This window comes from Podarcis melisellensis (genome assembly GCF_964234715.1).
Source record: "Podarcis melisellensis genome assembly, chromosome: 5".
NCBI classification, from domain to species: Eukaryota; Metazoa; Chordata; class Lepidosauria; order Squamata; family Lacertidae; genus Podarcis; species Podarcis melisellensis.
In genome coordinates this window covers 63,989,465-64,008,622 of record NC_138537.1, presented here as the reverse complement: position 1 = coordinate 64,008,622, position 19,158 = coordinate 63,989,465, and the positions used below count along the sequence as shown (strand labels likewise).

The window sequence follows — 19,158 nt, the reverse complement described above, 5'->3', positions numbered from 1 at the left end:
ATGGAGCCTCCTGCTGCCGCTGTGCTGCCGGAGCACGATTTCTGTTCTCATCCTGAAGCAAAGTTCTTAACCTAAAGCACTATTTCTGGGTTAGCAGAGTCTCTAACCTGAAGCGTATGTAACCCGAGGTACCACTGTATTTGGGACTACAAGTGGAACCGTCAACCGCAGGGCAGCGGTTTCCTGGTCCAGGAAACACCAGGAAGGTAACCAGCTTGGCAGAGGCATTTCTCCGCTTCCCTTTATTTATCTCAGACTTGAGAGCGCACCGAGCCCCAAGCGCTGGGTCCAAACGAAGCCCTGCCTGCTGCCCCGAGCGAAGCCAGCTGCTGTTCCCACGTGCGCATTCGCACCCCCCGCTTTCCGCGTCTCCTGCCTTCGGAGAGACACCCAGGCAAAGCTGCCACCCCTACCGTCAACAATCCTTCCGTAGTTCCCGGATGGACGCGGAGCCTCTTGGGATTCGTAGTCTTTCGCCGCGCCCAGCGGGTTCCTATATAGAGAAGCGGCCGGACGCTACCAGGCCTCCGCGACTACATTTCCCAGCGTGCTCGTCGACGCGGGCGGTTGGTTCCCATGAGCCTCGGCGGCAAGGTTTGAAAAAGAGCGCAGGTGAGGTTCTTTAGCTGGGGCGGCGAGGCCGTTGCCGCTTTTGGGGGTTGTGCGCTTAACGGGGCGAGAAGGGCTGCCGTTGGCTGGGCGCCGTCCCTGGGATAGGGTTGATTTCTTCTGTTTCGTTGGGGGAGACCCGGCTGGTTCTCGCACCCGATTGTATGTCGTTTTAAAAGTAAGTAGATAATTGGTGGCCCTGCCTTTGCCCCTTTCGGGTCCGGGGTCCGAGCGGAACGGCGTGCTTTATTATCAAGCCCATAGCTGAGCTGGTAGCAAGCCTGTAGTTGCAGGCATCGTTGCATTATATCTTACGTTTTTGAAGTAACGCACCTGCGATTTGAATCCGAATCTTGGTAGTGCCAAAAAAAAAAAAAAAAAAAGCATGCTAGACTTTACTAGAGATGAACTTTTGAAGCCATGGGGGAGAAAAACAGCTTTCATTTTCCTGAAGCAAATTCACAGGAAAATTGGGGAGGAAAACAAACCCACAGTGCCGTGTTGTTGTTTTTTTAAAGCACTCTTTACATATCAAAAGCCACTTGAGGAATAGAATGATCATGTCTGGTTTATTAAAAGTACAGTTTATTCAGGCGATAGTGGCTGTGCATCTGACCCACAGGAGCCCCTGCTAACATGCTAAATCTGTATTTTCACTCTAAGTCTGTAGGTCACTTTAAATACATGTAAATCGGAGGCATGGCATAGGATGCGCTCAGTGTTTTGCTACAGCTGCACATTTGTGGAATATCAGCATCGTTGCTGGGCCATCGTACCTGAAACTTGACCATGTTTCTTCTTATCTAGGCTTTTGGTCCTTAATTTGTAGTGTTTTAAATACTTGTTACCTCTTTTCAGAGGTTGGGATGTGTTAAGCCTGCCATTTATATTATGGGTGTGTTTTTTGGATTTTAATTTGTTTTGGTTTCATAGTACTTTTTTTCGGGACGCGGGTGGCGCTGTGGGTAAAACCTCAGCGCCTAGGACTTGCCGGTCGCATGGTCGGTGGTTCGAATCCCCATGGCGGGGTGCGCTCCCGTCGTTCGCTCCCAGCGCCTGCCATCCTAGCAGTTCGAAAGCACCCCCGGGTGCAAGTAGATAAATAGGGACCGCTTACCAGCGGAAGGTAAAAAGCGTTCCGTGTGCTGCGCTGGCTCGTCAGATGCAGCTTGTCACGCTAGCCACGTGACCCGGAAGTGTCTGTGGTCAGCGCTGGCTCCTGGCCTCTAGAGTGAGATGAGCGCACAACCCTAGAGTCTGGCAAGACTGGCCCGAACAGGCAGGGGTACCTTTACCTTTACATAGTACTTTTAAACTTTGCACTCTTTTGTAAGTTAATTTGGGTTACTTTTTGTGTAAAAACAACAACAACTAAGTGCAATTAATGCTACTTCGCATCCTTGCAAAGCTTCCAATGAAGGTTCCAAAGAAGACACTCGAAGGACTATGGCACTAAATTGGCCTTCTCAATATGGTGTCCACTGTCCACCAGATGTTTGGATTACAAGTCCTGACAACCTTGGGAATAGCCAGCACTTCAAGTAGTTGTACTCCAAAACATCTGATGGGCACCAGGTTGATGATGACTCCGTTAAACTGTACTGTAACTGTGCCCATTTTTTCACTCTCCTCTCCTTTTCTGCAAGGAAAGTTCAGACAAACAGGACAAGTCAACTCTAAAATCTGATTAATACTTATAATCTGACATATGAGTTCACATGAAGAAATTTGTGTAGAGGTCCAAATTTCATGTTATTGGATGTTCCATTCAAGCAACTCTCTCTCTCTCCCCCCCCCCCCCGCTTTGTCTTCTTTAATAGGATGGAGTCTAATTTGGATAAGCCATCAATGCTTAGACCATCCTTTATTTCTGCTGTTGAATTGTCCCCAAGAATTATCCCTGTGGATGTTAGTGACATTAGGAAGAATCTCTATAGTGATTTATCATCAATCTCTGATATAAGCCAGGTAAGGGAATTGGACGACTCCAAGTGATAATGACAATGTCTATTGTACTGTACTTGTGAAAGTGATCCACGCAGAAATGGCTGAGGTGGATGTGATGTCTTGGAATACTCAGTTGCTCATGGAATTAAACAGTTTGTTGTCCAGCTTCTGTGTGGGAAGTTGTTCCCCATGTGGAATAATTTAGCTGTGTATAGTCTATTGAGATTAAAGGCTCATAAAACCAAGAGCCTTGAGTATATGGCAATATTGTTGGACAGCACTGTGGTTTTACTCTTTCCCTCTGTAGAGAGAGAGCTTGGAATCCAGAGAACGCATTCATGTTTGCCTGCGCATTAGACCGTTGATGCAGTCAGAAAAGGAAGGTGATTCTCAGGTGTGATTTAAAAATAAATTCTAAAAGCAAAATTTGTTTAAGAATGCCATCTGCTGAACTAAAAATATCTATTATCTATCTCCCCTTTCTTACAGAATTGTATTTCTGTTCTTGACGCATCAAGTGTTATATTAAAAGCTCCCAAGTCTTCCAAGGTATTCCGGCTTAGTGAAAAAAACTTGCAGCAATTGGTGCAGAAATTTACTTTTTCACAGGTAAATAAAGTGTAAAGGGCTATTGGCGACTCATAACCCTTAGTATGGAAACTTTGCACATAATAATGCTTGAATACTTCTCACTGATTTGAAAAGCTTAAGAAAATATAGTCTTGAAAGAAATTGTCTGGAATTTCAGTATGGAAAGCCATAAAATATCTTCTTATTAACTTTTTAGGTATTTGGCCCTGAAACAACCCAGGAAGAACTTTTTGAAGGGACTGTGAAGCAGCCAGTGCAAGACTTCCTCAAGGGACACAGTCGCCTTGTATTTACCTATGGTGTTACAAATGCTGGGAAAACATATACATACAAAGGTACTACTGAGCATCCATATTTCTCTGGACAAAATGTTAACTTGAGTTCCGTGTTACTTGTGTATGCTCTGTGTCATCAAACTCTGTGCTACAGTTATTTCAACTCTCTGAACTACTTATTTTTATTTGGAATATGTGTATAATATGATGTTTTTAAAAATGCATTTTGAATTGGAACATAGGAAACTGTTGTAACCCCGTATAGTAGTAGTAGTAGTAGTAGTAGTAGTAGTAGTAGTAATAATAATAATTTATTATTTATACCCCATCCATCTGGCTGGGTTTCCCCAGCCACTCTGGGCTGCTTCCAACATAATATTAAAAATACAATAAAACATCAAACATTAAAAAACTTCTCTAAAAAAGGATGCCTTCAGATGTCTTCTAAATGTCAGACAGTTGTTTATTTCTTTGACATCTGATGGGCCCTCTAGGTACTCTAAAGCAGGGGTCAGCAACCTTTTTCAGCTGTGGGCTGGTCCACCGTCCCTCAGACCATATGGTGGGCCAGACTATATTTTAGGGGGAAAAGGAACGAATTTCCTATGCCCCACAAATAACCCAGAGATGCATTTCAAATAAAAGCACACATTCTACTCATGTAAAAACACACTGATTCACAGACCGTCCTCAGGCCGGATTGAGAAGGTGATTGGGCCGCATCCGGCCCACGAGCCTTAGGTTGCCTACCCTTGCTTTAAAGGGTTGTTCCGATCCCTGCCCCCTGAAATATGAGTGAATGGAATAGATCTAAGTATGAACAGCACAAATGGATTTCTAGTTGACCGCCTATATGGGTTTTCCAGGGGTGGGGGAGGGATTACTACATTCAATTGACTTGATCTGTTTTAGCATTTATGTTTTAGTAAAGAAAACTGAAAACGCATACTGTGATAATTTTATGCTCTGTATAAATATCTCAAACTTTTCCAATAGCCAAAAGTATTTGAAATGAAATACTTGACTTCGGTGGGTAGGGGTAAAGCGTATTCAGTGTGGTTTAAATGTTGCTTTCCAAAATGGGGGTTGAATATATTTTTATTGGAATGCTGATCCAATCACCTTGTGCTTACTCCAAGGGTAGCTCTAATTCCACATGGATACAGTTCATGTTGCCTCCTTGCCCCCTTTTCCTGATTCTGCTCCAAAAGAGTGTTCAAAGTTCTGTCAAATTGTCCTTCTGACAGGTACTAATGAAGATGGTGGCATTCTCCCAAGGGCGCTGGAGATGTTGTTTAAGCGCATCCAAGGCAAACTGTATTCAGAGATGGATCTCAAACCCCATCGTTGCCGAGAACACAGAAGGCTGACTAAAGAAGAAATCAGAGAAGAAATGTCTGTCAAATGCTCACTTCTCCGTCTTATAAAAGAGGTGTGTCAATTTAGAATGCAATCCTGAATACTTACTAGGGATTTAAGCCCCACTAAATCAGTTGGACAGATTTACAATTATGATAAGTTTTAATAACAGCCATTTGTAAAGAAACTGAAAATGGTTGTGTATGTGTGTGTTTTTGTATGTATGTATACATATACACATATTACCAAAATTCACTATGCTCTGACCAGAGTTTTCTATGTTGGTGTGATGGTTTTTTTGCCTGTGGGAATTCTTGCCTATTTGGCAGAGACTCATTGAGATTAATGGACCACTTGGCCATGTCCATTCATTTGGTGAGTAAACTCTGAGCAGGATTCACATTGGCTGCAACCCATGTGCTTGCTGTGATTGTCCAAAATGCCAGAGAATCTGCTGTGCTTCTGCCTTTACCTTTTCTGCAGTTTGACGTATCTTCATACATTTCTGTTCATTTTTGTAGAATCACAGTTCAAGAATAAAAGGTGATTTGACCATGTTAAATACATAAAGAGGAAAAAAAAATCCCTGCCTTTCACTGACAAATCATATCCGAGGTGCCATAATAAATAGTCTATATTGCAACAAAGTAGATTGTCAATGTGATACCAGTACTAGAGAGTGGCATAATAAAAACCACATGGGCACCACATATTATGTAATGATCAAAGCTGTTTGTACAGAATATAAAGGGCAAGCAGGTGTGTCCATTGAATTTTGCAGAGGCGGAAGCAGGAGCTGGCCTCATCCTGACATTGCTATGCTAGTTGTACATGTACGGGCACTTCCCTTTGAAGGTTTCTTCACCATGATTAGGACCCCATTGACAGGATTCACTTAATGAAACCCGTCGGCAGAATCTTAGCACAGTGGGGCTCCCATCGCCTTCTCATCCCCCCCATGGCCACTTGAAATTGCCTTATGGGGGGGGGTCGGGAGAATCCTGGTACAGTGCTTGGTGGGAGGAGAGATTGTTCTGCCTGTCAAGCTGGGATGCTTGCACAGATGAGACATTTCTAATAGTGTCATTTTGAATTCCAGCCTAAGTGCGTGCCACTGTTTGACACTAACTGGGGAGGTCGGGGAACTGCCAGGGGAATCCTACCAGCGGGGGTGGGGGGAGGAAGAAAGAGCTTATTGTTGGAGATGGGATTGTAGCACAGCCCCACAACATTTTTTTTTAACATAACAGGCCTCAAATTTGTTCGTGCTACACATAATTATTTATTGATAAAATTACGTTGGAACTTGGAAAACGAAAAGAAACGACTCCTACCATTACATGATTTATATAATAAAAAGCGGCTACTTTATAATATGATCATGGGGCACCCAGAAAGTATAAAACAATGCAGCTGCATAAGAACATCAATCATTCACAAAATACAAATGAGCCTCTTACATATATACAAACTCAATGAGAGGTGTGAGCTTTGCCAGGAAATCTCATTTATATTAGGTCTAGTTTGAGGCAAACAAACTCTCATCTCATCAATGCAAATAAGTCTTTCTCTTTTCTGATCTTCATATTTGTCAGAGTTGAAAATGCCTGTTCACAATATTATGTCATGGAGAACTGTAGAAGAGTAGCCAGTCCTATTCTCCAGCACTCTGTTCGAATGGTGATTCTGGATCACAGCTAGCGTTGTCCTCAATATCACTTGATGCTCTCGTTTTGAAAATATATTTATCCATATTCTACACATAGATAGATGGGCACTATACTACACTCAAATGATTAAATGTTTCTTTGGGTGTCCTTGAATCTTTCCACATTTGCCATCCTCTCCTGCCACACCCTTTGAAAACTACTGCCATAGGCCATATTGTCTGGGGCTGATTGGACCTGGTGGCCAACAACTTATGGAGGGCACCATGTTGAGTTCCAGCTAATGTAACATTGCTTCGTCACAGAGGTCCATCCCTGTACTGTCCATGCTTCCTTCCTATGCCATTGTTCAAGTTTTTTTTTTAAAATGTTGCCTGACCAGCATGCAACTGTTATCAAAAAACAGGAACAAAGGAAGCTGCCTTATATCATTGGTCTAGCTAGCTCAGTATTGTCTACACTGACTGGCAGCAGCTCTCCAGGGGTCCAGGCAGAGGAAATCCCCATTCCTGCTGGCGACTGAACCTGCATTTGCAAAGCCGATGCTGTTCCACTGAGCCATCGTACCTTCTCAAGTGCTAAGTATGCTCTGGTACGAATAATGTCTTGTTATGGAAATTGCGGCATGAGTTGGAATCTGCTTCATCAGGTGCATGAGAGGAGGAAGAAAACTTGGTGATCCAAAGGCAAAAAATACAAGAAATAGCTGTAGGTGTTTTCATTGCTATGCAGAGCATAAACTCAGCAGCCTCATGTTTGAACTTTCCTGGAGGAGTTGTTGAATTGTGGTATTTCCATGGAGATTGAAATGTTCTTCCACTGACTTCTGAATTGTTAACATATCCAGATTACTTTGTGAGCTACACAAAGTGGGTTCTGGCCCATGAATGCTTATTTCTTCAGTCCTTAAAGTGCCATACAATGCTGCTATTCTAGCAGCAGACTTGCATAGGTATGCCTGGTAAGGCTTGCTATGGTTACCATAGAAATGGCAATTTCATTGCAATGATCCATTAGCACATCCTAATTTTCCAGTCCTGCCATAGAAAATACGATAGATGATAGTATCAGTAGAACATCTAGGATAACCCATACTTTGTCTCTGTCTTAATTTTCAGGTTGATTATCCAAGTGTCGTTAATGGGAATCGCAGTGAAATTGCTGATAATTCTGATGGTAAGTTACGTATCCGAAAGCCAAAATTAGGCTCCATAAATTCAGCGTGCACTATTGCCATAGTAAGTAATGCTGAAATGAGACTTCCTCTGATACTTTGAAAAGCTGTCATTTCCCAACCTTGGATCTTGTGCTGCAAACAACAATGCTGTCTGAACAATGTTCAGTGCTATTGAAGCAGCCTGTTTTAAATCATGTCGAGATGGACTCACTTCAGGAGAATGTTAATGCCACCCCATTGTTCCGACAGAGTTGGATGAACTAGCGAAAGAAGCTGAACAATCTAATGTGGATGAAGGGAGAGGCGCAGAATTCTCCATCTGGGTTTCGTTCTGTGAAATTTATAATGAGTGCATTTACGACCTGCTGCTCCCAGTGTCCAATGACAGAAGAAGGAAGGTGTTGCGTCTGTCACAGGATGTAAAAGGCTGTTCATATGTTAAAGGTAACAAATATCTTAAATCTTTGGTAACCAGTTTCAGTAGCCTTAAGGTGTCCTGCTTATTCAGTGCCTAGGCTGTGTGCAAACTAGCTTTTAATTCAGTGTAATGCTCCTAACTCACATTCTTATTTCCCTTAATTTCTTGCTTTAAATTCTTGTTCAGTGGTGAATAATGAACCTTTTCTATTTCTTGAAGATCTACAATGGATTCAGGTTTCAAATTTCAAAGAAGCTTTTAAGCTCATGCAACTAGGCCTGAAACATCAGAGTTTTGCTTCCACAAAACTGAATGCCAATTCCAGTAGAAGGTAAGAGGCCGATAGTAAAATCAGGATATGTTCAATGTGTAGTAGCATAATGGTTCACTTTCAGCTTTTACTTGCAAGTTTATGCAACACAGACTTGTTAAAGTAATGCCCAGTACCTAAGGAGCCCTACACCGTTCTTGCTCAGATGTGTTTCTTGAAACAATCACCCACATGCTTGTATCTTGTGCTGAACTTTGGGGATTTAATTATGTGAAGTTTTCTGTGATTTAATAAATAGTAATGGATAGGTGATTCCTTGGAGATCCAGTGTGATTTTTAATGTTAAGTACAGTAAGCACACAACACAGGGCTTGCGTTCCGGGTGATAACGCGTAAAGCCAAAATTGCATATGGTCAACACACATTGGGTGCAACGGTGGGTGGGATTGCCAAAGTCTTTTTTCCAAGACACCTACTCCCTTAAAAAAAATTGGCCAAGTGCATAAAGCTGAATGTGTACAATGTGTGTAAGTTGCAGACTTACTGTACTCCATTGGAGAATAGGGCAGTGAAGAGGCCTGCAATATTCTAAAATCCTTATCTGGGATGTTAAAAGAAGTTAGTATGCATGTTTATGTATCTTCCAAATGGTATAAATATATCTTAAAATCTATCACTGTATACTAGAATGGAAGAAGTGCCTCGAGGTTAGGAGCTATTAAGATTTTCAAAATGGCCAATTGGCCTCCATATTGGGTCTTTTTCGGGCCTTGGCCTCCAAAGGTGACAGCCACCTCGGTGTTTTGTTTTCTAATAAGTCTTTGTATCTTGTCCAGACATTAAATATTGCTTTTCTGACAATATGGTTCTTAAAGACCTTGTTGATCTTAACCTTGTCATACCATAAATATGCATGCCATCCAAATGCATTGTTAAAACCTTCCAAATCCAGCACATCCGTGTCCTCCAGAAGTAGCCAGTCTTTTAGCCAGCAGAAAGCTGCGGCTTCATAGTACAACTTTAAGTCTGGCAGGGCAAAGCCCCCTCTTTCTTTTGCGTCCGTTAATATCTTAAACTTAATTCTGGGCTTTTTGCCCTGCCAGACAAATTTGGAGATATCTTTCTGCCACTTCCGGAAGCACTCCGTTTTATCTACAATCTGCAATGTCTGAAACAAAAATAACATTTTTGGCAATACATTCATCTTAATAGCAGCTATTCGACCTAACAATGAAAGTTTCAGTTTTGACCAGCTATCCAAGTCTCTCTTAATTTCAGACCAACATTTTTCATAATTATCTTTAAACAGACTCAAATTCTTTGCTGTTATGTTTACCCCTAGGTATTTAACTTTCTTAACCACAGTTAACTCTGTCTCTCTCTGAAACCGTTCCGACTCAATATCTGTCAAGTTTTTTCCCAACACCTTGGTTTTTTGCTTATTTAGTTTAAATCCCGCCACCCGACCAAAATCCTGGATTAGTTGTAGTACTCTTTTCGTACTAGATTCTGGCTCCTGTAATGTCAGAACTAAGTCATCTGCAAACGCTTTAAGTTTGTATTGTTTCGCTCCGACCTGTATCCCTTCCACCAACCTGTCCCCTCTAATCGTGTTCAAGAGCACCTCCAGGACCGAGATAAATAGTAACGGGGAAATCGGACAGCCTTGTCGTGTTCCTTTTTCAATTTTAAACTCTTCTGTAACCACATTGTTAACTATCAGTTTAGCCTTTTGTTCTGAATATATTGCATCAATCCCATTCTCAAACCCCCGGCCCACTCCCATTTCTTTTAGATTCCCTTTCATAAACTTCCAGGATATGTTATCAAAGGCCTTCTCCGCGTCTATAAAAATTAAAACAGCTTTAGTATTTATGTCTGTTTGTAAAAGCTCCAATATATCTATAATGTTCCTTGTATTGGCAGACATATGTCTACCTGGGAGAAAGCCTGCCTGGTCTTTATGGATTACTTTGTTTAAAACCCTCTTGAATCTACTTGCCAAAACGTCTGCGAATATTTTGTAATCCACATTTAAAAGGGAGATGGGACGGTAGTTCTTAAGCTGTGTCTTTTCAGTTTCCGATTTTGGTATCAATGTGATGAAAGCTTCTTTCCACGATTCTGGCGCCTTCTTCCCCTCTAAAATTTCATTGCTGACCTCCATCAGTGGTTGTATCAAATAGTCTTTCAATGTCTTATAATACTTGGAGGTCAGCCCATCTGGTCCTGGTGATTTGCCCTGTTTCATATTTTGGATGGCCTGCTCAATCTCTTGTCGTGTTATTTTGCCATTCAGAATTGATCTATTTTCTTCTGACAACTTTGCCAGTCCATTTGTCTTTAGAAATTGTTTAATCGCTGCTTCATCTTGTGGCCCTTGAGTGTATAATTTTTTGAAATATCTCTGGAAACACTTTCTAATCTCTCCGGGGTTCTGGATACATCTTCCTTCAATCTCTAAGTTTGTCACTGTGTTTAACTTTTGTCTCCTCTTCAACTGCCAAGCTAGCAGTTTTCCACATTTATTAGCCGACTCAAAAGTTTTTTGTTTCATTAGTTTGATTTTCCATTCTATTTCCTGATTTATCAGTTTACAATACTGTGCTTGGTAAAGTTTGATTTCTCTCAGAATCGGCTGGGACTTCGGATTAAGTCTTAACTTCTTCTCCAACTCCTTGATTTTTTCCAAAATTTTATCTTTCCTTTCGTTTTGTTTCCTTTTCTTTACTGTGTTCTGTTGTATCAGGAACCCCCTCATCACGGCCTTACTTGCGTCCCAGATAGTTCTTTTTTCCACTGTGGTGTTCATATTGATCTCAAAATAATCCTTTAGGGCTTTTTGGGCCTTCTTAGTGATCTCCTGATCTCTAAACAGGCCATCATTCATCTTCCATCTGAAGGAACCGGTTGGAATCAATGTCATGTCCATTCTCAGTGCGTTATGGTCGGAGCATGTCTTTGGGCAGATTTCCACCTTTCTGATCTTAGGTGCCAGACCTCTAGTTATCCATATCTGGTCGATTCTTGTCCAAGTCAGTTGGGCTTCAGAGAAAAATGTTCCTTCCCTTCCCAAGGGGTTTCTCACTCTCCAAATGTCAATCCAGTCCATATTGTCTGTCATTTCAAAGAAGGTCTTTGGTAGTCTCCCATCTTTAGAAATTTTTTGGCTCTGTGACTTATCCATATTGGTTGATACAACTCCATTCATATCTCCCATCATAATGATGTTGTTGTAGTCCAGATAGTCCAGCATGGTCTCATGCAACTTCTTATAGAATTCCGATTTTCCTTCATTTGGAGCATAAATTCCTAATATCAGTATTTTTTCCCCTTGATGTTGTATTTCTATCGCCAAAATTCTTCCATGCTCATCTTTAAACAGAAATTTAGGTGAAAGGCTCTCTTTTGCATAAATTACCACACCTCTCTTTTTAACTGTATCCGAAGATATAAATTCCTGACCAAGTCTTTTATTTATTAACACTTTTCTGTGGAGCCTGGTCACATGTGTTTCCTGTAAGCAAATAATGTCCAAATGTTCCTTTTTTAAAATGTGAAAGATTTTTCTCCTTTTTCCTGGAATGTTACAGCCATTTATGTTCCAGCTCAAAAGTTGCAGAGACATCCTGAATATATCTGGTTATTCTTGCTGTGGGGGTACCTTATTGTCAGATTTTTGGGGGTCCGAGGGTGCAGGAACCCCCGGAGGTTCAGGCCCTGGGGGTAATCCAAGTCCCTTATGAAGATCTTCTCCGTGTGCCACCAAAAACTTGTCTCTATCCTCCGGCGTTCTAATTTTAATCTTCCTCCCTCTGAAAGTAAACGACAACCCTTGGGGAAACTCCCACCTGAAGATGATTGAGTTGCTCCTTAGCAGTTTTACTAATTCCGAGTAGTCTGCTCGAAGATCCAACAGCTGTTTAGGAATATCCTTATAAATTTCAATTCTTTTGTCCAAAATATCCAGTGACTTTCCGTAGTGCAGGCCTAGAATCTTGTCCCTTTCCTCCTTTGATCTCAATATTATCAAACAGTCTCTGGGCTTCTCCTTCTTTATAAGTCTTCCAAGCCTAAAAGCAGATAGTATTTTAAAGTCTTTTTCTTCTAAGTTCCAAAACTTGGAAAATTCCTTGGTAAGGAACTCAGTTAAGTTACCTTCTTCCACTTCTGGAATTGAGCGTATCCTTAAATTGGCCTCCCTGTTCCGAAGTTCTGTCATGGAAAAGTAGATCTGGTGTTCTCCTACTTGTTTGCTGAGTGGTCTTACTTCTTTTTCAAGCTGTCCCAATCTTTGGCTAGTGTCTTCCGCCAGTTTCCGATTTTCACCTACAGCCTCCTTCAATTCTCCAATAGATTGAACATTCTGTGCAACTTGTCCAGTTAGTCTATTTAAACTTTCTGTGTTTAAGTCAATTTTAGCTGATTGCTGGTCAGCCTTTCTGTCCAGAGCCTCCAATTTTTCAAAAATTTTCTCCAAAATAGTGCCACTTGCTCCTGAGGCCATATCTTCCAGTTGTAATTCCTCAATTTCTCCCTCCCCTGATTGTAGCAGGGAGGCCGCTTCTGCCTCAGGAGGCAAAGTAGTAGGCAAAGCAGGCACAGATGATCTACGCTGTGAGACTGTCGGTAAAGTTAACGTTGTTTGTCTGGTTCTTCCCCTTTTTCTTGTTCCACTCATTCCAAAGTTATCTAAAAGCCAAGGTCAAACTGAATTGTTCCCATGAGAAAGTAAGAGCCCAGATGGTAACACTCAAACAGGAGGCCGGGAAAGAGAAAGTAAAACAAAGTCACTGCTGTAAATCCAAAAATCCTCTAGGTGGAGCTTAGAATGTCTTTGGGGAGGAAGTCCAATCCAATTGAAGTTAGTAAGTCTGAATTGATCTCCAAAGATCTTCACAAAGATAAGTTTTAGCAGAGTTAAAACTTAAAGCCAAACATTGTTTCCAAAAGTGCTTAGACCACAAGTGTTTCAAAGTAACAAATTCAAACTCAGTATGTTCCAAAGTTCAGATTCAAAGTATCCAAAGCTTGCAGGCTGACTGCTCAGTTACTCAGGCAGCTCCAGTACCTGGGTTTCTTACTTTTATTTGTAATCCAATAGATCAACAGAAGACAGGTACCCTTGTCTCAATGAAGGTCCAAAAAACAGCCACTTAAAGTCTTTAAATCAGCCAGAAACAACAGTTTAAATAGATGCCAGATCAGTCAATGCAAAAAATTACTCTTTGTCTCCACTCCTCCTGCTCTTTACTTTCAAGTTCAGTGTCAGCGGAAGACGGACTTCCTGTTTTTCGTCACTCCGCTTTCAGCCAAATTCACAATTTTTAGAGGCTTTAGAAGTATAGTGTCCAAATTACTCACGGGTTGTTGCTTTCCAAAGTTAGCAGTTTCAAGAAGAAAGGTCAGCGCTCACCGGCAACAGCGACGCGGCTTCGCTCCGTTGATCGCGCAACGACCCACAGCGCCGCTACCCCCTCCGCGGTCCGGAGCCCCTTACGGGGTCCCTTCGTCGTTTTAGGGGCCAAAATATTGGGAAATACTAGAAAGGGATGGAGACAATTGGAAACTGCAGAGTTTAGAGAAAATGAAAGATAAAGTGCGAGACTGGTTACACTATGCTCAGATTAAGGAAGTGTTTAAGATTGATAAAAAGTTAGGATTCCAGGTGGAGAAATCGAAACTGGAGACAGAACTGCTAGAACCTAAGACCAAGGTACTTTCAAAAATGTATAACTTGCTGCTGAAATGGAACACACAAGACGAATTGGTTAAATCGGCTATGATAAAGTGGGCCCAGGATATTGGGCACAACATTATGTTTGAGGACTGGGAAAGGTTATGGACTACCGGGCTGAACTTCACAGCATGTAATGCTCTGAAGGAAAATGTAATGAAAATGATATATAGATGGTACATGACCCCAGTGAAATTGGCTAAAATACACCATTCGTCTGATAACAAATGTTGGAAATGTAAGGAAAATGAAGGAACATTCTTTCACCTCTGGTGGACCTGCCCTAAAGTGAAGGCCTTTTGGGAAATGATATATAATGAGTTAAAAAAGGTATTTAAGTATACCTTCACCAAGAAACCAGAGGCCTTCCTTCTGGGCATGGTCGGCCAGAACGTGTTAAAGAAGGATAGAACATTTTTTATGTACGCTACAACGGCGGCAAGGATACTTATTGCTAAGAGCTGGAAAACCCAAGATCTACCAACACTGGAAGAATGGCAGATGCAGCTGATGGACTATATGCAACTGGCCGAGATGACTGGCAGAATCCGCGACCTGGGAGAGGAGAGGGTTGAAGAAGACTGGAAGAAATTTAAGATTTATTTACAAAAGTATTGCAATTTGGTTGAATCCTAACAAGGAAGCCAGAGCAGAAATAACTGTCTACCATTAAATTATAATTTTTTATTTGAGTTTAACCTAAACATTGCACTTAAGAGTATAAACAAGATGATAATTTGCTTGGAAAAATTCGTTTTTAATGATGAGAGTGGAAGCGGGAGACGTGAGGGAGTCCGCAATAGAATGAAAAGATGTTATGAAACCTATTTTGTTTGTTAAATATGTATCTGTAAAAAATCTTAATAAAAATTTTTATAAAAAAAAAAAGATTTTCAAAATGGCAGAAGGCTGCAACGTGTTCACTGATGTTTAAAGATAGCATTGCTGGCAGCAACGTCTGTGTATTTTTTATCTTTCAGCCACAGTATATTCACTGTGAAAATGCTAAAAATTGATCCTGAAGCAACTCGTGTGATGCAAGTCAATGAGTAAGTTTTGTATTTCATGTGTTCTTACCGATTAAAATTGTAAGACCAGGCAACCTAAATTTCCCACTCCTTTTCTTTATCTCCAGATTATTCCTCTGCGACCTCGCTGGCTCAGAGCGTTGTACACGAACCCACAACGAAGGAGAGAGGTTGAAAGAGAGTGGGAATATTAACACTTCCTTGCTCATTCTTGGCAAATGCATCAGTGCCCTGAAGATGAGCCAGCAATCAAAGTAGGTTCTGGGAAAGCGTTTCGCTTCATGTTAAGGGATGGGGGCGGGGGCTTCTAGCAGCTCTCTGTAAAGAGAAGGAAAACACCTTTTGAATGAGAGAAGTATGCATATTCCTCATGCAGATCTCTGCTACCTTTCATGTAACTTAGGTGTTTAAGAGAGACCTAGACTGCTTAACAGCCTGTCCTTACCCCCCCCCACCTGACATGATCCCTACAGGATGTGAATCCTAACAAGCGGGAAATGGTGTAAAAGGAGGCAGAGTGCTTTAAAGAGCCAGAAATTGCCTTATCTTTCCAAATGTCACCTTTAAGCCTTTAACCAGTCCTTAAATAGGCATAAGAGATCTTTCCATTTTTAGGGCAAGCACATCCTTTTGCTAGTCCGGTGAAGCATGATACTTGACCAGTTCTCAATTGGCAGTGCAGTTTCCAAGCTAAAATAATAGATGATGATGATGATTTTTCAAAACTGAACTAAAACATGCAAGTGACAGGGCCATAATGCGATTATAATATATTTTAAAAGCTTTCCCCTGCCAAAAGTGCTGTGTTACCCAAGTTTGCTTGATCAAAGAAGCAAGCCAAAAACCTCCCCGACTGTACAACACTTACTTTAAAAATGGATGCTCAAACCAAGCTTGCTGCATGTCCGCTACTTGTTTCCCAGTGAACACCTGCAGTGTTTTGAAAGGACAGTTGATGTTCATAAGCGTGAGAGGTACCCAGTAAGATGCTGAATCTGTGTGTGGCTGCCCCATGTGGTGAACCACTGCAGGTAGCAGCCTTCTCCGCAAAGAACCCACTCTTCTGCTCTGGAAGGAGTATTCAATGGCTTTCTGTTCTGGCTGAGCCTTCCTTGAGCAACGTACTCTGCCTGAGCTCTGGCGTACTCACAGATTGTTGGTTTTTGTTTGGTTCTGGCCTACCCTTTGGTATTAACTTGTTATTTGGTCCCAACTACTGAGTTTCTCCTATGGTTTTCAGTTTGGGGCTTCCTTCAGGCTGCTGCCCACAACCCATTCTTAATGACAATAATCCTTTACCCCCTTGTCTTTTGGATCTCTGTAGAAACTTTTTAAAAACAAACAATCAAACTGGGAAGCATGTGGTGAAGAAGCAACAGGCCTGAATGGACCTAAAGCCTTTCAGTCTATGCCTCTTTAAAATGATGCTTGGCCCCATATCCTAGAAAATGCGCTTGAAAACACTCTTCGAAAAAGTGAACTGCAGCTGACTTGTTTGTTTCATTTTCAGGCTGCAGCAGCACATCCCCTTTCGGGAAAGCAAGCTGACTCACTTCTTTCAAGGCTTCTTCAGTGGTAAGGGGAAGGTGTGCATGATAGTGAACGTCAGCCAGAGCGCTTCTGCGTATGATGAAACCCTCAACGTGCTCAGGTTTTCAGCAATTGCTCAGAAAGTAAGTGTTCACATTTGTATGAAACTGGAAATAGATTATGAAACTGGAAATGTATGAAACTGGAAATAGATCACCATGCAGTTAAAGGTAAAGGTACCCCTGCCCGTACGGGCCAGTCTTGACAGACTCTGGGGTTGTGCGCCCATCTCACTTAAGAGGCCAGGGGCCAGCGCTGTCCGAAGACACTTCCGGGTCACGTGGCCAGCGTGACAAAGCTGCATCTGGCGAGCCAGAGCCGCACACGGAAACGCCGTTTACCTTCCCGCTGGTAAGCGGTCCCTATTTATCTACTTGCACCCGGAGGTGCTTTCGAACTGCTAGGTTGGCAGGCGCTGGGACCGAGCAGCGGGAGCGCACCCCGCAGCAGAGATTCGAACTGCCGACCTTTCGATCGGCAAGTCCTAGGCGCTGAGGCTTTAACCCACAGCGCCACATGCAAAAGGCTATGGATCAGCTAGCTGGCTTCTGCCCTTAGAGCTCTTTTGAAGGGCAGGTGAATGTTTCAGAAGTCAGAGATGGATGCCTGGATGGAGAGGGTCTCCGGGTTATAAAATGCAGTGCTCCCATCTTATTGTAAAATGAGACATAGCACCTTGACATTAATGACCTAGAGAGGCAGTGGGCTCTGTCTTGTTGGGGGTCTTCAGAATGAGGCCAGACAGCTGTTACTTGGGGTGTTCATTCAGTGGATTTCATTCAGTGTGTTGAGCTAGTTGGATGGCCTGCAAGGAGGTGTTTGGCTACCTGAATGGCATGCAAGACCCACTCCACCACTTCTGCTTCTGTGTCATAATAAAGAAGCTATATGGCAAGGGTTTGTGCTGGAAGAAAGCATGGATTCTGGAAATCCTTAAAATGAGCAGGGTTTTGTTTTAGTTTGTTTTGGCAGGAAGCTTTAATAGCAGCTAAAACCACTGTCACAAACTGGCTTTCATATGTTTTTTGCTTCCTTCCTAAATAGGTCATGGTCTTAGATTCCAACGATTCTCCCCCAGAAGAGTCATTTGAGCAGATGGCTGTCAAAGCTGAATCTGAAATGAACGCTGAAGAAGATGTGCGTTTACCCGTTAAAAGAGCAACTGTACTCTGGGAGAGGACTTTGGAGGATGTGATGGAAGATGAAGAGGAGGGGGAGGGGGAAGAGCTAGAAGAAGATGGCAGTGGGATGTATGAGGTAAACTCTGTGGCAGAAACCAGACTTGACAGAGAGGCTGAGCCTGAAGAAATGCCAGACCAAGTGGGAGATGAAGACAGTGACATTGTCATTGAAAAAGAAAAGTACCAGGTATGCCCTTATGACAGGAATAGCTATGTGAATCTGTTGCAGCAAAAAGGAGGAATGCTGGAAAATAAGAGCCACTGAGTTAATTTGGGCATTTACAGTCCGCTTTTCTAAGGTGTTTCATACTTCAATCTGCTTTCCTTTTTAAAAATGAACGTAGCAGCCAGTTTGAAAACAATAAAGATGCACCAAAAAATGTCTGCTGGACAGGGCTGCCCACCTGTCAGATGATCTGATGTCACGATAATATCCTTTTTGCCTGCTTGGTTTGAAATCAGTTGTGGGTGAAGGTACAGCTTGCAAAGTTTCGGTAGTCAGACCGTCAGTTCCTGCAAAGTGCTTTGTAAGGGGCTTTGCAGGATAGCTATTATGAAGCCCTGTGCAAAGGGCTGTGCAGGCATGATAGGTGGGACCTACAGATGCGCTTTGGACTGAGCCAGGCCTGTCCCACGCTTAAGGTTCTATTTGAGATTGGGTGTAGGGCAGGGCACAATGGCTTGGCTGATATGGCCTTGTGAGCCAAATGGGGTGGTTCTCCATCGTTGCCACAGGTTAAAGCTTGGGATTCGGTGGCCTCTCAAACTTTGTAATTTGATTCCAGGACTTCCTGCGTTTCTATAAACCATTTTAGGTTTTCCAAATTTCCCTAGGGATTCACCAGAATGCATTTTTACGTCCGCCTTTCTTGTGACTCACAACGGGAGAAGCCACAGGCTTTGGGGCTCCCCGTAAACAAGATGACTTGATGCGCCGCAACAATTAATCCCTAAACATGCTTTCCATGTGCTGACTCTGCTCCTGGTGCTGCTGTTTAGAGGCTGCTTGCTATAATAGAAGATCTGAAAAACAAGCTGATTGCCGAAAAGAAGGACAAGCTGCTCATGGAGCTGAAGATCCGTGAAGAGGTCACACAGGAATGTGCTCAGTATTTTGCAGAAAAGGACAGCCATTTCAAGTAAGTTTGCTGATCTTGTATTTCCGGAGGGCTTGCCAGCATTGCTTTAATGTTTGGGATTGGCATGCATCCACATACAGCCCAATCCAGCAGCCAGCTGGCTATGAACTGTGCGCTGATACCCAAGGGAACAAGGCACGCTTAATGTGTGTGGCTTCTTTATGTGCAA

The 19,158-nt window shown here is 42.4% G+C and overlaps 1 protein-coding gene across 2 annotated transcripts in view; it reads left to right on the top strand.

Annotated features, from left to right (window-relative positions):
• Positions 1-476: 476 nt before the first annotated feature.
• The window catches only part of KIF20B (kinesin family member 20B), a 42,691-nt gene continuing 24,009 nt past the window's right edge, over positions 477-19,158 (top strand). The window contains exons 1-14 of one of the 2 annotated variants that reach the window (XM_081912929.1): positions 477-612; positions 2,430-2,577; positions 2,864-2,950; positions 3,046-3,165; positions 3,344-3,482; positions 4,670-4,854; positions 7,567-7,624; positions 7,875-8,069; positions 8,263-8,374; positions 15,032-15,100; positions 15,187-15,333; positions 16,590-16,752; positions 17,714-18,037; positions 18,850-18,989. In XM_081912929.1, coding sequence (XP_081769055.1) covers positions 2,431-2,577; positions 2,864-2,950; positions 3,046-3,165; positions 3,344-3,482; positions 4,670-4,854; positions 7,567-7,624; positions 7,875-8,069; positions 8,263-8,374; positions 15,032-15,100; positions 15,187-15,333; positions 16,590-16,752; positions 17,714-18,037; positions 18,850-18,989 — 1,886 coding nt within the window. In that variant the 5' untranslated portion in view covers positions 477-612; position 2,430. The other variant, XM_081912928.1, reaches the window with a different exon arrangement.